At 41.4% G+C, this 19,338-nt stretch overlaps 1 protein-coding gene across 3 annotated transcripts in view; it reads right to left on the bottom strand.

The window, feature by feature from the left end:
* Positions 1-19,338, bottom strand: part of sptb (spectrin, beta, erythrocytic) — a 44,042-nt gene that overhangs the window by 23,635 nt on the left and 1,069 nt on the right. For 2 of the 3 annotated variants that reach the window (XM_088310587.1, XM_088310597.1), the window contains exons 2-14: positions 16,051-16,355; positions 7,999-8,150; positions 7,588-7,761; positions 6,791-6,888; positions 6,566-6,646; positions 5,404-5,820; positions 4,950-5,067; positions 4,253-4,411; positions 3,170-3,472; positions 2,946-3,096; positions 2,012-2,301; positions 1,353-1,933; positions 242-379 (exon numbers count right to left, since the gene is read on the bottom strand). In XM_088310587.1, coding sequence (XP_088166713.1) covers positions 242-379; positions 1,353-1,933; positions 2,012-2,301; positions 2,946-3,096; positions 3,170-3,472; positions 4,253-4,411; positions 4,950-5,067; positions 5,404-5,820; positions 6,566-6,646; positions 6,791-6,888; positions 7,588-7,761; positions 7,999-8,150; positions 16,051-16,198 — 2,810 coding nt within the window. In that variant the 5' untranslated portion in view covers positions 16,199-16,355. Of the gene's footprint in view, positions 1-241; positions 380-1,352; positions 1,934-2,011; positions 2,302-2,945; positions 3,097-3,169; positions 3,473-4,252; positions 4,412-4,949; positions 5,068-5,403; positions 5,821-6,565; positions 6,647-6,790; positions 6,889-7,587; positions 7,762-7,998; positions 8,151-12,908; positions 13,456-16,050; positions 16,356-19,338 lie in introns of those variants that run through there. The other variant, XM_088310605.1, reaches the window with a different exon arrangement.

Below are 19,338 nucleotides of genomic sequence, written 5' to 3'. Positions count from 1 at the left end.
AGGTCGTCATTGTGATTTTGGTTCCCACCCAAAAAAAAAAAGAAAAGATTATTGAAAAAGCCGTGTGGTGAACATCACCCCCTGACCTCAACCCTATTGAGAGATTTGTGATTTGTTTTAGATTTTTTTTTAAATCAAATTAACTGTTCTCAATAGGTGTTTTTGTTTATAATGATTTGGCGTCTAGTATATTGATTTTTTTTCCCGTTCAATTTGAGTTTAAAAGAAAAAAAAAAATCACCTTATATTCAGTCTCATCTGGCATTCCTTGACCTCTTTGGTGCGAGGGTGTCTGCTGTCCTCCAGCTGTTTCACCGACTTGTTGACGTCATCCACTCTCGACTGAACGTTGGTCATATCCTGAGCCAGAATGCTCAACCTGGAGGCAACAAAAAAATGTTGAACAAGATCCAAATAATGATCCATTCACGCATCCGTTCTCGGTGGGTCTCAACCTAGCTTCTCGTTATTCCGTATCGTTTAAGAAAGTGAATTTCAAAGATACAACTTTATTCTCACAACATTAAATGTTATATTCTGCAAAATCGGGCAACATTGTTAAAAAAAAAAAAAAATAATAATAATTTTGTTTTTTCAAACAAAGGGACATCTGAAATAATTGTTTTTTTTGTGTTAGCGTTTTATGGTAGGGATTTCAGATTGATGTCCTCACAAATTTAATTGACCCAAAGCAATGACACAAAACCAATTTTGAATACTACATTTGATTCAATTTATTGGGTATTATTTGCCGGCCCAACGTTTGAGAACCACTGTAACCCCCCCCCCCCTCAGTTATTTTAATTATTATTATTTTTTTATTTTTTTTTATTGTGGTTCGGAATTCATCAATTCAAAAAAAGAAAAAAATGTATTGCTTTGGTGCAGCATGGTGGCACCAAGGAAGCAACATGAAGTGAATTGAGGGGCTTCATTTGGACAAAAGTAGCCCTTTGGTGTAATCTGGTGGCATTTTGGCGCCAAACAAACGATGTCAAGTGTGCTGAGGGGCCTTGTTTGAACAAAAGTAGCGCTTTGATGCCAACTGGCGGCATCAAGGAAACAATTTGAATAATTTGAAGTATGTTGAGGTGCTTTGTTTGGATAAAAGTAGCGCTTTGATTCCATCTGGGGGCATTTTAGCACCAAGGAAACAGTTTTAAGTGAGTTAAGGGGCTTCACTTGGACAAAAGTAGTCCTTTGACACCACCTGGTGGCATTTTTAGCACTAAGAAACAATTTAAAGGGGGCTTCATTTGGACAAAAGTAGTCCTTTGCCACCATCTAGTGTCATCTTTAGGCAATCAAAAGTAAATAAATGAATAAATAAATATCAACTAGCGACTGCGTACCTATTCTGGACTACTTCCAGGTCTTCCAGCTTGTTGGGCACCTCCAAATCCACGAGCCAAGTCTCCTTCTGGCCCATCCAGAGCTCGCAGGCATCCGTCTCGCTGAAGATGGTGTACAGCGCCATGGCGTCATCCAGCTTCTTCTGCCTGACGTCAGCCAGAGACATGAGCTCCATGAAGAGGTCTTTGATGTCTTTGAGGCGCCGTTGGATGTCGGGCGTGTTCAGCAGCTCCTCGGGCAACGCGTTGGCCTGCTTGGACAGCGCGTCCACCGTGGCGGCCGTCTTGGCGGCCTCGTTGCGCAGGTCGTGGTGGCGCCGCAGGAGCCGCTGGGTGGTGTACTCGTCGTGGCCCGCATCGTCGCTGCTCATTTGCCGCTTGGCGTCCAGCAGCCAGGCCGTGAGCTCGTCGGCGTCCCCTTGGAACTGGAAGAAGCGCTGCGTGTCCAGGAGGTTCTGTTTCCGGAAGGCCGCCAGATCTTCCAGCTGCCGCCACTGCCTCTCGACGCTTTCCGTGCGCTCTCCGATCATCGGCGAACCCAAGTGGTTGTCCTTTATCATCTCGCCGCCCTCGGTCAGAACCTGGCGCAGAAACAGAAACTTAATATGAATTGGAATATTAATAAAAAGGGCAACTCACGGCAAAAATCTTGGACTTACCTGCCGCAGATTGGCTTGGCGGGCACCGAGCTCGTCCTCGAAGGCGCTGTGCTTGCTCTGGAGGACCAGCACGCTGGTCAGGTCCTTGCCGTAGTCCAGCGAGGAGAAGATATTCTCCTTCTCCTTGATCCAGCTCTCCAGCTCGGCCGCCTCCCACAAGAAGCTCCAGAAGCGGCGAGACTGCGTCAGCTGGGCTCGGCGCTGAGCAGCCAGGGCGAGCAGCTCCTGGTAGCAGAGCTCCAAATGCTCCACCCGATCTCGGATCACTTGGGGATCGCACGGCTTGTAACCTGGGAGATGAGGAAGAGGCGGCGGAAGAATTCATTTCCTCGAGATTTACACGTTGAGCGTTTTGACGAATCAGCGGACGTGAGCGACTTACGCTGCCGCTCTTACGTGACATAAAGTAATGCGAATTGTGAAGAAAACCGCAATTGAAGCCCACACCTAAAAAAAAATATTTACATTGCCTATAGTCATAGTTCAACCTGTGGTGTCCAACATATGGCCCGGGGGCCAGTTGCGGCCCCAATTTTAACGGCCTGCAACATTTACGAAAAATAACATTTAACATGTCCACTACCACCACTCCTAATTAATTAGATTTATATCAAACCTAGATATGCAAAGATGCAAATTATTCACAACTAAAATGTGTTTCGCAAGAAAAAAATGTCAGTTTGTGAACATTGACGATCTAACAAATAAAAATTAGTCGAGCTGAGTTTTTAAAAAAAATCTAAAGAAAAAAAAAGCTTTGTCTTAAATGGCTTTAAATGATCCCAAAACAGGTTTACAAAATTTCAAACCCACCCGGCAAAATAAGTCTCTTCGATTTTCCAATAAATGCACCTTCATGTACATGAAGAGAGACTCTCTTTTACAACCCAGGCTAAATTTAGCTCCTCCCATTAAAAGTTCCAGGAAGACTTACTCTCTCCGTTGGCGAACTTGAGCGCAGCAGCACCGGCGTTCTGGACTCGGTCGGCTTGCGACGCGATGTCGTTCTCCAGCAAAGCGTGTTTCTGCAGCAAGTCGTCCACTTCCAACAAATGTTTCCCGATGTCAAGAGAGAGCAGACGAAGCTGACCGCAAAGAAAGGAAGAAAAACAATCGAGTCTTTTCCAGATTGTCATCGAGTTGTGTCGGTGCTTCTACCTTCATGTCATCCATCCAGTTGATGATGTAGAGCATCTCCTGGAAGATCCTTTGCAGCGTCAAGTTCTTGTCCAGACGCGCCCGGCGGGCCTTGAGCAGCTCCTGCAGGTAGTCCCACAAGCGCAGGACGTTGTCCTTGCGGGCGTCCACCCGCTTGGCGTCGTGGTAACGTTCCGCCTCCAGCTCCCCGGAGATGTCCACCAGCGCTTGCACGCGCTCCTCGTAGGCGGCGATGTCCGTCTCGATGGCGTCGTGCTTCTTCTTCGCCGCCTCCACCGCCGGCAGGTCGTAGCCGAAGTTGTCCTGGAAGAGAGCGCGACGCTTTTGAATGGCCGACCCAGGATGGATCTTGGACGTTTTTAGCCGTCAATGGCAGTGAATGAGGTAAGTTACAAAAAAGGTAAAAGAAAAAAAAATATGAGCGGATTAAACCTTTGCCGCTTGCTGATTTGAGCTCGAGACCCACGCGCTTATGTCCCTCGCCTGAAAATTTTACGTGAAAAGCCGCAATTGCGTCATTCTTTGAGAAGTTTATCACTTCATTATCACAGGTTAGTGAAAGACAACGATCCGTCCAGACGTCACGTCACCACCCTCGGATCAGAAGACCGTCATAAACCGAGGAACTGCCACAACGGAGTTCATCCGGGGTGAGAAGTGGAAAGTTTTTAGATCAGACAAACCGGTATCCAAACTAAAACCCCATAGAGGATGCATTTTTTTTTTTTGGCTGTTGAGGAGACTTGAAAGGAACTTCCCCTAAAAAAAATGTTGAATTCAAAAATGTGCAAACCCCCTAAGACATGGGTGGGCAAACTACGGCCCGGGGGCTACATGCGGCCCGTTAAGCGTTTTAATCCGGCCCGCCGAACTTGAAAAAAATTAAATGAATAAACCTTGTTAATGTTTTAAGACATATATTGTTGTAATGCTTTTGTTCATTTTCATTGAAATTAAATGTTTTTTTTCTTTCTCTGATGAGGTGAGGTGACCAAAACACTCCATCCATCTGTCAAATTTTAGAACCCTATGTGGCTCGCCAATCAAAAAGTTTGCCCACCCCTGCCCAAAGGTGCGGTTTACCTGAGCTACCAATCGTTGGTTCTCCAGAAGCCACGTCTCCCTCATGGCCGCCTTGCGGTCGAACCGTCTCGCCATCTGCTCCAGCTTCTCTTGACGAATCAGCTCGTCCCTCAGGACCCGCTCACGCTCGTGCTCGGCGCGCTCCAGCAGCTCCCAGGCCTGTGATGTCGCCACAAATTTACTTGACGCTGACATTGGTTCAGCAGCGAGCGACGCAACGGGACCGGAATGTCGCACGGTGCGCTATGTTCGCCAACTATTTGTTTTGGTCATATTTCTTGAAACAAATGTACATTTACTGTGAAAGACTTTTAAAATGAACAAGAAATAAGGGCGGTTTAACTTTTTTTTCCATATACAGTGTTTTTACATTAAGAATAATAAACTTTTATTTGTACATTCATATCAACTTGTGGTTAAAAAGCGAAGCGTGGAGAGTCTCTATCATCAAAATACACAATAAGTGCTATCATTGCAATAAGATCTCGAATGAATATGCAAGCTCGAACTAGCACAATAAAGCTAATCATACGCGACGTCTCCAAATGATCTTGATTCCCAATCAGAGCGCCCGGTGGTCAAAGTTGTTCCCCTGCACCGAGTCGAGAAGTGTGCAAGGGTTAGTCGGCAACTGGATGTGGTTTGCAATCGTCCGGTTTGGTCACGTTGCGGTGCGGTGAGGTGCGGGACGCCTCACCCTGTTGATGTCGGCGACCAGCGCTCCGTCTTTGGGCGTGAAGACTCTCTGGTTGTTGGCCCTCATGCGACTCTGGATGGTAAAGAGCAGCACTTCCAGGTTGCCTTTCTCCTGGAACCTGTCGGGGACGCCATCGGGGTTGTTAACGCTCGACATGGCAGTCGCTGATTGTACGATTCATTTAAGTCACAAAAAATTTCAACTTGGCAGTGAGTGGACATCGGGTCACCTTATAGTGCTTTCGCCAGTTTGTATTACGTTTAAGAAATGCTATCGGGCCTAATGAGGACAAGAAGTCATCAAATAATTCGTCGACTAAGGTCATGAAGTCTGAAAAATAATGTAATCATAGTCTGACACGTTTTGAGAGCCTAAAAACGGGTCGCATATTGACAGAAAGAAAAAACACTGGACCGTAGTTGTGTACCCGGCCCCTAGGGGGAGCCCAACTCACTTGGGCGGCTTCTCCACCGTCCTGTAGGTGTTGAAGGCTTGCAGCTGCTGCTGGACCCCCGACAGGGAGTTGGCCAGTTTGCGGTTGTCCAACACCAGGATGGTCTGCTCGATCCAGGCCAGCAGGTCCGACGCCAGCGTCTCGTACTTGTTCACCATCTTCTCCGTGGCGATGGCGTGGTCCAGAACTTTGCCCACCCGCTTGCCCTCCACGGCGAGCTGCTTCATCTTGGAGAAGTAGTGGTAGAAGGCCACCACGTACGTGATGATGGACTTCTCGTCCGGGTTCTCTGTGAACACGTCCTCCGGGTCCAAGAGCTTGGCCACGCCCAGCTGCTTCTCGGCCACGTTGAAGGCGCTCTGGAGGTTGTGCGTCGGGTTGGACCTCTTCAGCTGGGTGAAGTCCACCAGATCTGGTCTGGAAGGTGGGGACATTGTGGTTTGGTTTTGCAAAGAAAGAACGAAAGAAAGAAAGACTAAATGGACGGATGGCACTGATACATTTAATAATACCATATTTATTTATATGTAATTACAAACTACAGCAATAAATATGAATATAAATACATTTATACAAAAAAAGATAAATAATAATGATAATGTGTGATAAAATACTAGTACTATAATAATAAAGTAATAATAATAATAACAATGATAATAATATAATGATGATAATTATTATTATTAATAATATTATTACAACAACAACAACAACAACAATAATAATAATAATTATTATTATTATTATTATTATCATCATTAATACCACTAATAATAATATACTAATTATTATTATTATTATTATTATTATTAATACTAATAATAATATACTAATTATTAATAATAATAATAATATTGTAACAATATTAGTAATAATAATAATGGTAATAATAACAACAATAATTATTATATTTTTATACAACTACTATTAATAATAAAGAAAAAAACAGAAGGATGGGGGAATCAGGAAAGAAAGTAGGAAAGAAAGAAGGAAAAAAGAAAAATGGAAAAAAAAGAAAAAGAGATGAAGAGGAAAAGAAAAAGAAAGACAAGATGACCGGAGGAAGGAAAGAACAAAAGAAAGGAAAAAAAGGAAACAAAAAGGAAAGAAGCAACGCAAAAAAGAAGGAAAGTTAGAAGGAAAGAAAGCAAGCTTGTCCTACCGATGTTTGTGTATGAGAGCGTTGAAGGCCATGCCGTCTTTCCAACTTGTCGTGAAGTTTGTGATGTTCACACTGGAATAACTGCAAAAAAAAAGAAAAATGAAAAAATATCTTTTTCTTTTCTGTTTGACTCCAAAGCAGAATAAGAAACTTGTTTCTCACTGACGCGAATGTTACGCTGAGCTAAGCTAAGCTAAACTAAGCTAAGCTAAGCTAGCGACTGACCCCGCCGTCTTCATCTGGCACCACAGAAGAAGAGCGTCCTTTGCCGAGCGCGTCTCCTTCTTGTCGGCTTGGCCCGTCTCCACGATGATGTCTTGGATCTGATCGGAGATGACAATCAATAGCTAACGTGAACAAAGAAACAAAACTGAGCATGTAGTATAAAACAATATGATCATTCCAGTAATCGGAGCAGTCGTCTGACAAACAAATCCTCCGAGGCGGCTAAATTTAGCTCTCAGAAACTAAAAAGTCAAAGGCTGACTTTTTTTTCGTCATCTTTTCACAAAGGACTGAATAATGCAGAGGGCCATATTGTTTGAACTAAAAATAACAGTGTCGCTGTCAGATTAAAAATAAATTCACCTTCCGAGAAGGCATAAAAACGTGTTCAGATGTTTGCCGCTCGCCAACGGCATCTCGTAACAGCAGCGATAATCAAAAGATTCAAATCCACGGGGAGCCATGAACTGGCCTTCCAGTCTCTTTTTTTCTTGTCAAATCGATCCAAAAGCTGCTTTCAAAATGGATGCCCCAAACCAAAATGGCCAACATCCTGGACAACGCCCTTTTTTTTGTTAAGATAGGTTCACTCAATTGCTGATTTATGAAAGTCAATTTCCTCAAAATGATCATCAAACATCAACAAAATAGTTGACAATTTGCAGCATAGGCAAAAAATCTGGACATTTTAGCCTCATACAAATACAAATATTGAGATTTCACATTGTCATGTTCGGGATCCCTTTAAAAAAAAAAAAAAAAGTTCCCAAATAAACAATTGCGGCGGTCCAACCGACCTGGAAGCGGAGGATGATAGTCCAGATGAGACCGAGGATGAGGCGGTGGTTGCCGTCGACGATGTCGTGCGAGCCCATATTCTCCAGGTGGACGCGCTGCTCCTTGAGGAACTGCAGTGCCTTGTCCACATTCTCCAGGCAGTGGATGCGCATCCTGCCCTTGGTGGGCTTGGGCTAACGGGAGGAGGGGGGGGGGGATTTTATGACATAAGGTCAAAATCTAATTTTATAGTTTCTGACACAATTTTTATTCGTTTGAGAACAAGATTGCAGTAATTTTGTGGAAAAAGCTTGTTATCTATTTTTTTTTTAAGTCGTAGCTTTATGAAGAAAAAAATTGCCCCGTGATTTCCGATTATCGAGTGTGCAGTTTTGATATTCCCGAAAACGATGTTGATGCGACAAACTTACCAGTCGTTCTCCGGACAAGACCTCCAGAAGTTTAATGAGCATTCGTCCGTCGCGCAGGTCCAAATAGAGGTCGGAGATGCGGCAGCTGACCCGAGACAGGATGGAGTTGACCCATTTGGTGAACGTCTTTTTCTGGACCGCTTCACGCTCGTCTGAAGTGCAACAAAAAAATTAAATACTCAGTCAGGCTATTCAGCACATGGGAAAGTGTCCAGATAGTCGGGAGATTTTATTATTTTTTTAATTATCTTTAGAAAGAGGTTGGGATTTCATGTAAAAAGTTGGAATTTCATAAGCAGAACAATCATATGAAAATTGTGAAAATTAAGTAAATTTTTTTTTTTCTAGATTGTCGTATTTTGAAAAAGGATGAAAATGAGTCAGACTTTTCTAATTCCATGGGAAAAAGTCAGCATTTAAGGAGAAAAGTCGTAATATCGCGTGAGTTTGTGGAGTCAGCTTTTTTTTTTTTGACCAGAGAGGTGAATTCAATTATGTAATATGAAACAAAGTTCCCAAAATGAAATTGCAATGGTACCATGAAGTCAAATTATGAGTGTAAAACCATTTTTCAAGAAAAATGTCACACTGTGTAAAAAAATTAAAAGCAACTTTGTGAAAAGTCTGTATTTTTACAAAGTATGTGATTTTATTAATATAAAATAAAAATAATTATGGAAAATAGGTCATTACGTGATAAAATGTATTATTTAATGAGAAAAAAGTTAGATAATTACGACAATAGTTTATTATGAGCACTTTTGATAAGATGCGAAGTAATTTGATGAGAAAATATTTTATTTGCAGTCAGTATATTACCGAAATAATATTTTATTATTTAATATTTTATTTTGGTAACATACTTAGTTTTTTTTTTTTTTTTTCTTTTTATTTATTTCTTTTATTTTCTTTTTTTCACAAGCAGTGATGTTTTTATATAAAAATATAATGTCTTAATGCTATGGACAAAAAAATGCACAACTTTGGTCAAATAAAAAAATAAACGAATTTTAAAATCCCAATTTTCAATTTAAAAAAAAGGTCACCATTTCTCAAGAACAAAGTTGTGAAATATGACGAGGAAAAAAAGATATCATGTTGCTGTTTGCACACGAGACCTGAAAAATCAATCGCGAAAATCCAATTTTGCGGTGAGATTTCATGACGTCGTCCTTCCATCACGTCTACTGCGCTTATTTAAAAAAGCAAAGTCAGCGCGCGTGCACGCGCGTCCGTGCGTCTAATGCACGCTCGTTTGTCCACGTTTGCAAATCCAGCCGCCATTGGATGTCCACTTAAAAGCGCCGCGTGACGTCATTTCGGGTCGCGCTGCTTTTCGGAGAATCCGAAAGTTTGAACGCCTTTTTTATCCTCGCGCAACGATGACGTCATTTGCGCAGACGCACGGGAAACTCCGCCGGGTGTTGTGACTTATTTGCATGCTTTTAATCGGCGTGACAGTTTCACGGTCCACTTGTCATGCGTGCAGCGAGAAGCAAGAAGGCATCATTTATTTAGTCCACGCTACTTATTGTGTCTTGGGCGTCTGCTCAAGTCAAGTCGAAACGAATCCTCAGCCATCGTGTTCTCTTGACATTTTGTTTGCTCGTTAACTTTTTTTGCTACCCCCTCCATCTCAACAGACTTGGACGTGTGAATCATTTATGGCCGATGTTACAAAGCTTGCAGTGTGCGTGTCTGCAACTGATAATGCGTTTCAATGAAAAAAAAGAAAAAAAAAAACTGCCGGGCGCCACTGAAGACCACACGAAAAGAAATTCTTGAGAAAATGTTCACAACTGAAATTCATACCGCAATAAATGTCGTTTAAAAAAATAAAAAAATTTTTTAGAATTAAGTCCAAATGTTAAGAGGGAAAATGTAATAAAAAAGATGACTGAAAGTTATGTCATAGTTTCATGAAAATATGTACAAGGAAATATGATGAAAAGGTTATCAGTTTAAAAATAGTTGTCAAAAATAACTAAATTTAGGTTAAAAAAAAAAAAGGTACAAAATAACCCAATTTGGGGCATTGTTTTGTACATTTCTTTTTAATTCAAGTATTTTTTGTTGTTGAAGGAGATGATTTTAGGGCACCAATGGGAAAATGTACTCATATCATTAGAAAAAAAGGTACAAAAAATAGATACAAAATAACCCAATTTTGGGCATTGTTTTGTAATTCTTTTTTTTTTTTTTTTAATTCATGTATTTTATGTTGGTGAAGGAAATGATTTTAGGGCACCAATGGGAAAATGTGCTCTTATCTTTTGAGAAAAGGTTTAAAAAAAAAAAAAGATACAAAATAACCCAATTTTGGGCATTGTTTTGTACATTTAAAAAAATAATAATAAATCATGTATTTTTTGTTATCTGTTTAAAAATTGTTGTAAAAAATAACCCAATTTAGGTAAAAAAAAAAAAGAGATACAAAATAACCCAATTTTGGGCATTGTTTTGTAATTCTTTTTTTGTAAATTCTTGTATTTTTTTGTTGGTGAAAGAAATGATTTTTGGGCACCAATGGGAAAATGTGCTCATATCTTTTGAGAAAAGGTAAAAAAAATTAAATTAAATTAAAAAAAAGGTACTAAATAACCCAATTTTGTTGAGTCAAGAGTGAATCATCATCATCATCATCAACCCAGCTGACTCCGCCCCCTGACTCCTGCGTATCAGTACAAGACAGACTAAACAGCGGTCTGTTTGACAAGCCTTTACTTAAGTCCTCTCTCTCATGCACTCCAGTTAAAGGCCACACATGACTTATTCATGCTGATGGATTTTCCCTGTACTCGGCCGTACTCGGTTGTACGCCGCCGAGTTGCCTGATTTTTCTCCACACTCAGCGCTTCTTGCTCAACTAACGAAATGTCTTTAGTGCAAAAACCAAAACACGACTAACCGCCGGTTTGAGTCATCACAATCCGTTGATTGACTGACATTTAGTTTGGTCTGGACCTAAAACCAAACCCGAGCCACTAACGTGAAAACTCCGACCTAAGAGTGAGCGTAGTAAACGGCAAACCCGAACCCCGATACTAAGCCTACATATCAACTAGTTTGAGGAAGATGACACAACCGCGGTCGTTAGCTTTGGTTAAATATTAAAGCTCTCTCTCGTCGGGGAGCCGAGTGAACGCGCAGACTTTGATGAACACTGCTGGCGGCAATGACGTTTGTATATCTGTCTGCTTCGGTTTGGTAAATTAAGACAGATGCCGAAAAGTTCTGGTTTTGAAGATTTGGATTCCACCGGATCACATTTTTTTTAGACTGAAGGAATTCCTGTTGTGTTTTCGTCAAGTCTGGAAGCGGAGACAACAATGTTCCTCTCGCTAATGCATCACTGTCACGGGCTCAAAATAAAATAAATAAAACCATTAAGTGCCCGGAAAAAAGAAAAAGCCAAATAAGCTAAAACGCTAATTATGGCTTTGTAAGTGGGGAGGGGGGGAAAAAAACATCTCAAACCTTTTTAGAAGTTGCTGCTCTGAATTATTGAAGCCAGTGAACAAGTGGGGCAAAGCCACAGCACCCTTTGAATAAATAAATTACTACCTTAAACCAGAGGTGGCAAAAGTACTCACAATCTCGACTTAAGTAGAAGTATACTCGAGTATAAATAATAAAGAATTGCTTATCCAACTCCTTTACTCCAAAAATTGGCAAAAATCATAAGTAGGAATGTGTACAAAAATCTACTTAAGTAGAGTAATAAATTAAAACAATTCAAAAGTGTTTGTTTTTTTTACACTGACAGTGTTATTCCAACACTGTATGGTGTTAAAATATAAAATATATTAATAAATATTATAAATATAAATATATAAATATGAATAAATATATAATGATAAAATAAAACCCCAAGTCTCGATAGCCGTAAATGTTCGCAAGTAGACTTATGTATATTTCCGGAGATCCAAACTCTGGATTTGTTGCACGTGGCTAAAACCAAGCCCAAATACGCACACGGGCTTTCTGGCACGAGTCGTCAACGTGCCGCGGAGTGTAATTCCAGACAACGTTGCTGCTGTTTTGCTCGTTATTCTGCAAGTTTTGTTAGCCCGCTAGCCTTCTTTGTTTTATGGACCCAAAACCGAGTGAGGCGGTCCAGGGGGCTAACAAGCTAACGGGCCAGGCAGCTAGCGTGCTACTTCTTGCTTGCTAGCCCACCGATCGGCATCGGCATCGTCCATGTAAGTCACCGCTTCACTTTTGCTTCGTGTCATTTGTGGCACTTAAACACAGCAGCACGTTATTCAACACGTCACTGAATAATTTTGTCATGATTTTGGAACCGTATTTTATGAAATTGCCGATTGCTTTATTTATCTAAGTTCGGTAGCCATGTCAACAATTCTTCTCTTTTCCGCGTGCGCTGTGGCACAATTTCATTTTTTTGGGTTTCGTTTTTTTGGTAGGGTTTGCAATTATTTTGGGTGTAATACCCTTGTTGACCACTAGATGACATTTTTGGGGGGGTTGTAACGGTGCACGTTTCAAAGCAGATGAATGAGAACTTGAAATATTGTGCAATGCTGAGAGCGGGCGTGTGTGAACCTGGCGAACATGCTTTCCCCCCCTCTGTACTTCAAAAAAGTGTAATTGCACATCCACTCCAGTAGGTGGCAGTGGTGCTCTCATTTCCCATTGTGCATAGCAAATATTAACGCTACGGAGAACGAAAATGCGGCGGTGGGGGCGCAAATTGTTTTCTTCTTGCTGGGGGGCGGGGGCCCGTAACAAAAATAATTGAGAAGCACTGCTCTGTCTGGAACTTGTCGATTAAGTTTACTCGCGACCCCCTCAACGCCTAACACATGCAAAGACGAAGGGAGGTCCCTACTGGGTGAGTGCGACAGGGGCGCCCCCCACCGCCCCCCCCCCTTGTCACACCGCGATACCTTGCAGCTGCCTGAAGCGTCCATCCAGGATGGAGTTGAAGTAGATGTTGGATGCACTGGAGCTGAGCCAGCGCGCCCGTTTCATGCTCCGCCCGGACAAGGACGATGACGATGACGACGAGGGGGACGGGTGGACGGGGCGCTGACAGGGGGGAGCTGGCGAAGGTACGGGGGTGAGCCCCGGGAGGGTGAGCGGCACCTGCAGGAGGACGGTGCCGTTCCTCTCCGGGTGATGCTCCTGAGGCTTTCCGCGGCCCCTGGGCGCCCTCCTGAGGGCCCGGTGCACGGGCGGGGTGCTCCGGCTGCGCACGGGGGCGTCGCTCTCCGCCGGCGGGTAGCGTCGGCCGCTCGCATCCTTGCCGTCTTGGATCTTGGAGGCGGCTTTCAGGCTGATCCTCACATCCCGGAGTCGGGGCTGGCTGATGGGGGCCGCCCGCAGCAGGCACGGGCTGCTCATCTTCGCCCCGCCGCCCAGCGAGAAACTCCCAAGTGGAGGAGCGAGACTCGGCGTCTCGTCTCGCCTCTCCTCCGCCTCCCGGCTTTCTGTCCTCATTTCCTAGCGCCGACTCCTCCCACCCTCCCTCCTCGTCATCTTGGCCACTTGTGTGAGGATGCCGCCGCTCTCCGGCGGCACTCGACTTCCTCTAGCTTGCAGCTCTCATTTGCATGTTATGTTCACTGAAACCCCGCCCATTCTCATTGTCTCATTTGCAACTAAAGATATATTATAAAGTCCGAGGGAAAATTGTCACTATATGATGTCATACTTGTTTAAGATGCCATTATTTAAACCAGGAGTGGGCAAACTACGGCCCGGGGGCCACATGCGGCCCATAAATGTTTTAATCCGGCCTGCCAAACTTGAAAAAAATTAATTGAATAAACCTTGTTAATGTTTTATTTTCTAAATACTCTTGTTAGTCAAAGACATATATTTTGTATATTTGCCCACCCCTGATTTAAACGATTGTCCCTTTTTTTTTTTTTTTTTTTTTTTTTAAATGGACTCAGTACTTTATTTACATTTTTAAACGAGCTTTTTTTCCAAATTCCATCTTTTTTGTCCAAGTATATGACTATTTTGGAAAGTTGTGTCTCTTATTAAAAAAAACAAAAAAAACTGCTGTCAAAAAATCTTGCATTAACCTCAAAAGATGAAAATGTTTTTGAGTGAATGACAACATTATTCTTGTTCCATTACTTTCGTTTGTCTATAATTTTTATTTAGTCTTTTCTTTAAATTTAAAGTAAAATCTTTTTTACTAATTAGGACATCTTTTTTTGTCAGAATGTCCAACTTTTTGATCACAACATTGCGTGTTTGTCTAGTAAGATAAACGTTTGTTCGTAACATTTCATCTTTTTCTAACTCAAAAAATCTTGACTCCTCAAATAATAATCTCTCTTTTGTCTGAATATTACATTTTTATTTTATTTTGTTTGTTCTGGTTATGTCAATGAATATCATTGTTTTCCTTGTGTCCTTTTATTCGAAGAAAATTTCCACTTTATTCTCTTATTAACGTTACAACTTTTTAGTTGAAATATCTATATTATCTTCCAAGGATTACATCTTTACGAGATAACCCTTTTTGTATCTTGCGATTGTGACGTTTCTTTTTGATTGGCAAAGTAATTACAGATCTGGAATGTACTCTTCAATGCCTTTAATATGAGATATGACTTGATGCGTTTTTTTTCTAAGTTAATTTTTTTTGTCGTAAAAAAGAGTTACCAATCAGTTTTTCGACCAATACCGAACAAACTGAAAAAAATGTTGAATTTACTCAATTTTATTTTGTCAAGTAACTGCAGAAAATAATTCCAAACACATTTTAAAGTTGATGTATAAAAATGGAGTCAAGTCAACAAATCTTTTTCGTCAGTGTTCACATTTTGTATTGAACCTCCTCAGAAGCTCCAAGTACCAAAGCAAAAGTCTCTCGCACCTTGTGTCCAACTGTCAGAATTATTCTTATTAATCATGTATTGTTTTCTTGAAAAAAATACATTTTTATGATTGACATAATAAAAGCAGACATAAAAAAATTATTCTTGTAATATATCATTTTTTTTGTCTCATTAAAATGACTTCTTTTTTTTCCAAAAACGTGACATTTAATTTCAAGACTTTGAATATGAGGTACGATAAATTTTTTTTCTGATAAATTGGTTTGGTTTTGGTAAAAAAAATACTAGTTACTTAAAAAAATAAAAAATAAATAATGGCCAAAATTTTGAGTCTCCTTTGACTCTGTCGGTACGAAAATCGAATTCTTCCGACCTTCCTGTATTTCCCGCCCATCCGTCCTTTACCGTGCCGGAAACGCGTCTATTTTTAAAAACCTGGCTAGCGGCTGCACAGGTGCCTGGTGGTGGTTGAAAATTCCAAAGAGCCGTGAGCTGGCGAGCCGACAGCCGTGCGCATCCATCAAGACGGGAATCATTTGGAGAATGCGGGAGGACAAGTACAGATACCCAACGCGCTTAAAACTGCTGGGTCAAAAGCGACCCAAATTGAATGACCCAAATGGCTAACCCAGCGCTGGGTCCAAAAGACCAGGAACGGGTTGATGCTGGGTTATTAACACCCAGTGAATTGGGTTGAGGAATGGACCCAGCATGTTGGGTCAAGATTTGATGTTGACGTGACCAACAAATTCTCAGAAGAACCAACTTTCCCCGGCCAGGTATTCACTTCAACCAAACCCACAACGCCCAAATCCAATCTTCAACTCAATCTGCTGGGTCACAACCTTTGGTAAAAAAAAGTAACCCAATCTGCTCCAAATAAAAACTCTTTCACTGCTATTCTAGGTAAAATGACGTTTTTGACGTCTATATCCGTCAATGGCAGTGAACGAGTGGGTTAAAAAAAAAGAACCCAGCAATTTGTTAATTTTTTGGTGGGGGGAGGAGGGGGGGTCAAATTATAAATTGTGACGAAGCAAGATTGGATGACTTGACTCGTGATTTGCTAAAGCCAAGAAATGGCCTGACTTAACTTGAAATTAAGTGCAAACTCTCGCTCATTTTTTCCGACTAGGGACGTAAATGTGAATTACTTCCTCCTCGGGTGGCTGGGATGTCACGGGTGGTCGCACATAAAGACAGAAACACACACACACACACAAATACTGACCTGCGAGGGCTTTGATGCGCGAGCGTTCAAAGAGTCGCGCCGAGCTGTTGTCGTTGTCCAGCTCCTCGTCTGGGAGCTCAAAGCGAGTGTTGATGCGACTGTATTGCTGCGTGATCTCCACATTATCAAAATCTGTGGTGGAAGTCATGGTGGAGGTTTTAGGGGGATGACCTGAGGGGATTTGGTTTGGTCCCGGTGGCGCTGGATGAGGGTGAACGTCGTGACGTCCTCAGGTACTCTCGTTCAAAAGGTCAACAAAAAAAAAAAAAAAAGTGGAATATGTAACTTATATTCCTGGTTGTGGTCTGGAAGAGAGGGAAAAACATCGATTAGTATCTTTGGAGCTTGAGACATGAAGCGACGAGACAATATAGACATCCAGTATCGTGTGCACACATGAAATGTTAATTTGTGGCGACAATTATACATTTCTCACCACTGAATCATTTCGGAAAAAATGACCAAGACAACAAAAAAAAATCCTATTGAGAAAAAAAGTAGGATTGTCTTTTTCTATGTAGAAAAGATTGACTCTTACTGCAGTATTTTGAGCATAAAAAAAATGTGTTTGAGTAACCAACGGCGACTTTTTAAGCTAAAATTTCGAACAATTTTTGAATGCTCAAAAAAGTCAGAAATTCAAATTCACATTGAGACGGCACAAAAATACCGCGAGCTAGATCGGTGCCTTCAGAGTTCGACTTTTTTTATTTAACACTGAAAAAAAATCTGGAAAAAAAGTTCAACTCGGAGCAAAAAGATATGTCTGCCGTTTCAAATTCTAACACTCGTTTATTTGTATATTTGTAACATTATTATTTTTTTTTAAATTCAAACTAGTAGCACATACGAAAACTTGTTGTAAAAAGTTGTGGACAAAAGCTGTCCTCCAGCAGCTCCATTTTGTCATTTTGACCCCGCCTCCACCCCGCCAACGGCATGTTCATTCTTAGCACAGCGCGGCGGTTTATCAGGCTACGGCATAGCTCCCTTATCACGTGTACGTGTCAAGGGGAGCGGTGACACACAGCGCCATGAATGTCGTCGTCCAAATGTCGTTGACATGCAAAACAGTCCCACAACTTCAGAAGGTGTGTTGGAGCGGAGGGAAAATCATCCCTTATGGTTTATATATTATAATAATAATGTAATATGCACGTCACTTTTTTGTTATATTTATGAATTAAGTTTAAACAAGTTTTTTTCTTCCTGAAACATCACAGGTATAAATTATAACGCGTGGTAAAATCCGTCTTGTCACGCTTCAAAACAAAAAATGTCAAATATGCCAAATCTATTTTTGAAATTAGCGTCAAAAATAAGAAAACATCTCTGATTGAAATGTGTTGTGAAGTAACGAGTATCTACTGTAACACAAGGACAAATTTGTGATGAAATGTTCTTCTAGGAAAGTAGTAATGGAGAATTTTACAAGGTTGCAAAGTGGCGTGAATTTTTCTGCAAGCAATTTATTCAACTTTAAAGTTATTGACTTTGAAAAGATATTGATGTGTATCGGAAATATACTTTGGAGGTACATTTTGTAATATTTGTGCCGCACAATTGGACCTCCATTATTCTGGGTAATAGTTGCCTGACCACAAACCGTAAAAATCTGTGCAGAACTCGAACCACTATAATTTTAGAAAATTTGAATTTTTTTTTTTAATATTAAAATGTACCATATAAAACAATACTTATTGACTTACTTATTATAAAACATTTTTATTTTACCTTTGAGTATTTTTTAGGCATTTTTGGGACATTTCAAAGATATATTTTTTTTGGTTTAGTTTTGAATTTTGGGGCATGTTTTTGAAATTGTAAAGAATATGTTTACCAATATGTGTCATTTAGTTTTGAGTATTTTTTTTATTTTGCGAAATATTTTTGAGGCACATTTTTTCAGACTTTTTAAATATTTTCCCACCATTTTAGACGCACGTCAAAGTCCTCTTATCATTTTTCTCAATAAAATCATCCGTTAGTCACCTTTTTTTTTACGGTAATATTTTGAAACATTTTTAACAGTGATTCTTGGTCCGTCAGCCCTGCGAATAGCGAAGGTTCACTGTTCAAGTGAACTCATGCTGAGCTTTTTTATGGGGGTGGGGCGGCATACAGAAGAGGGAGGGGGGTCGCGGGGGGTGCGGCGGGGGCCCAGTGATGATTTCAAGTTTCAATGACGCGTCCTTCAGGTTTCCCTCGGTTTACCGCTCGCTATCACACGTTCACAGAGGGGCCTTATCAAGCGTGGGGGTGGCGGGGGTCAGGGGGCGGGGCTTATCGGCTCCACACACACACACACACACGCACACACACGGGCACATGGGGACCAACGGCCTTCAACTGTCCACATGCCCGCCCTCACATCGACGACACTCGATTATTGTACTTCATGAATATGTCAAATACCGATATAATGAAAAAAAACTTTAAAAAGTCCAATGAGAATAGGGTAAAAAAAAAAATGAAGATGCATTTTTGTGGGAAGTTAACGCACTAGTTTTGAGGTGTAAAGAAACAAGTGACTATCCACGTGGAGTGAGACCTCAAATTAAAGCTCCTGTCAAGGCCTTTCAATAACGGCAACTTTGTTTTTCCGAAGTGGCCTCATGTGATGACGCAATGACCACAAAACCACTTTGGTGAGCGTTCTAGTTGCGACTGTGCAGAGGATGAAATAAGAGACGCGTGGGGGGGCGAGGCAGACGACATGTGCGACCTGCTGCATTCTGCCGTTTGCATTCAGCAGCTCCAACTGCAGCAACTGGACTGAGGAAGAGGAGGGGGAAGAGGAAGAGGAAGAGCACGAGAGGGGGGGGGGGTGGACAATCCACACATCAAAAACATTTTAGCCAGCATCTTCTACTCACTCGTGGCTTTTAATGCTAGCTAATAAAGTGGACAAGCTCAGAGGCCTTGCTTTAAGGAAGAAGTCGACAAACTATTCCTGGAGGGTGTTTACATTCTAAAGTCCCGGCTGGTCCACACACGCGTGTCCTTTTAAGGGGAATAAAAAGGGAACTTGAGCATTTCTTGGCTCTGTTTTATAATGGTCTTTTGGATATTAGAAGATAAAAATGTATTAACAATACAAACTGTGGCTTATTTTCAGGTTATAAAAAAAGAATCAAAGCAGGGGTGGGCAAACTTTTTAATTGGCGGGCCACAACGGTTTCAAAAATTTGACAGATGGGCCGGACCAGGCGCAGATGGATGGAGTGTTTTGGTAAGCTCACCTCATCGGAGAAAAGAAAATACATTTAATTTTAAATTAAAATTAAA

This window comes from Idiotropiscis lumnitzeri, chromosome 1 (genome assembly GCF_059441095.1).
Source record: "Idiotropiscis lumnitzeri isolate Australia: NSW breed Sydney's pygmy pipehorse chromosome 1, RoL_Ilum_1.0, whole genome shotgun sequence".
In the NCBI taxonomy this organism is placed as follows: domain Eukaryota; kingdom Metazoa; phylum Chordata; class Actinopteri; order Syngnathiformes; family Syngnathidae; genus Idiotropiscis; species Idiotropiscis lumnitzeri.
This window is presented reverse-complemented; position numbering and strand designations above follow the sequence as displayed.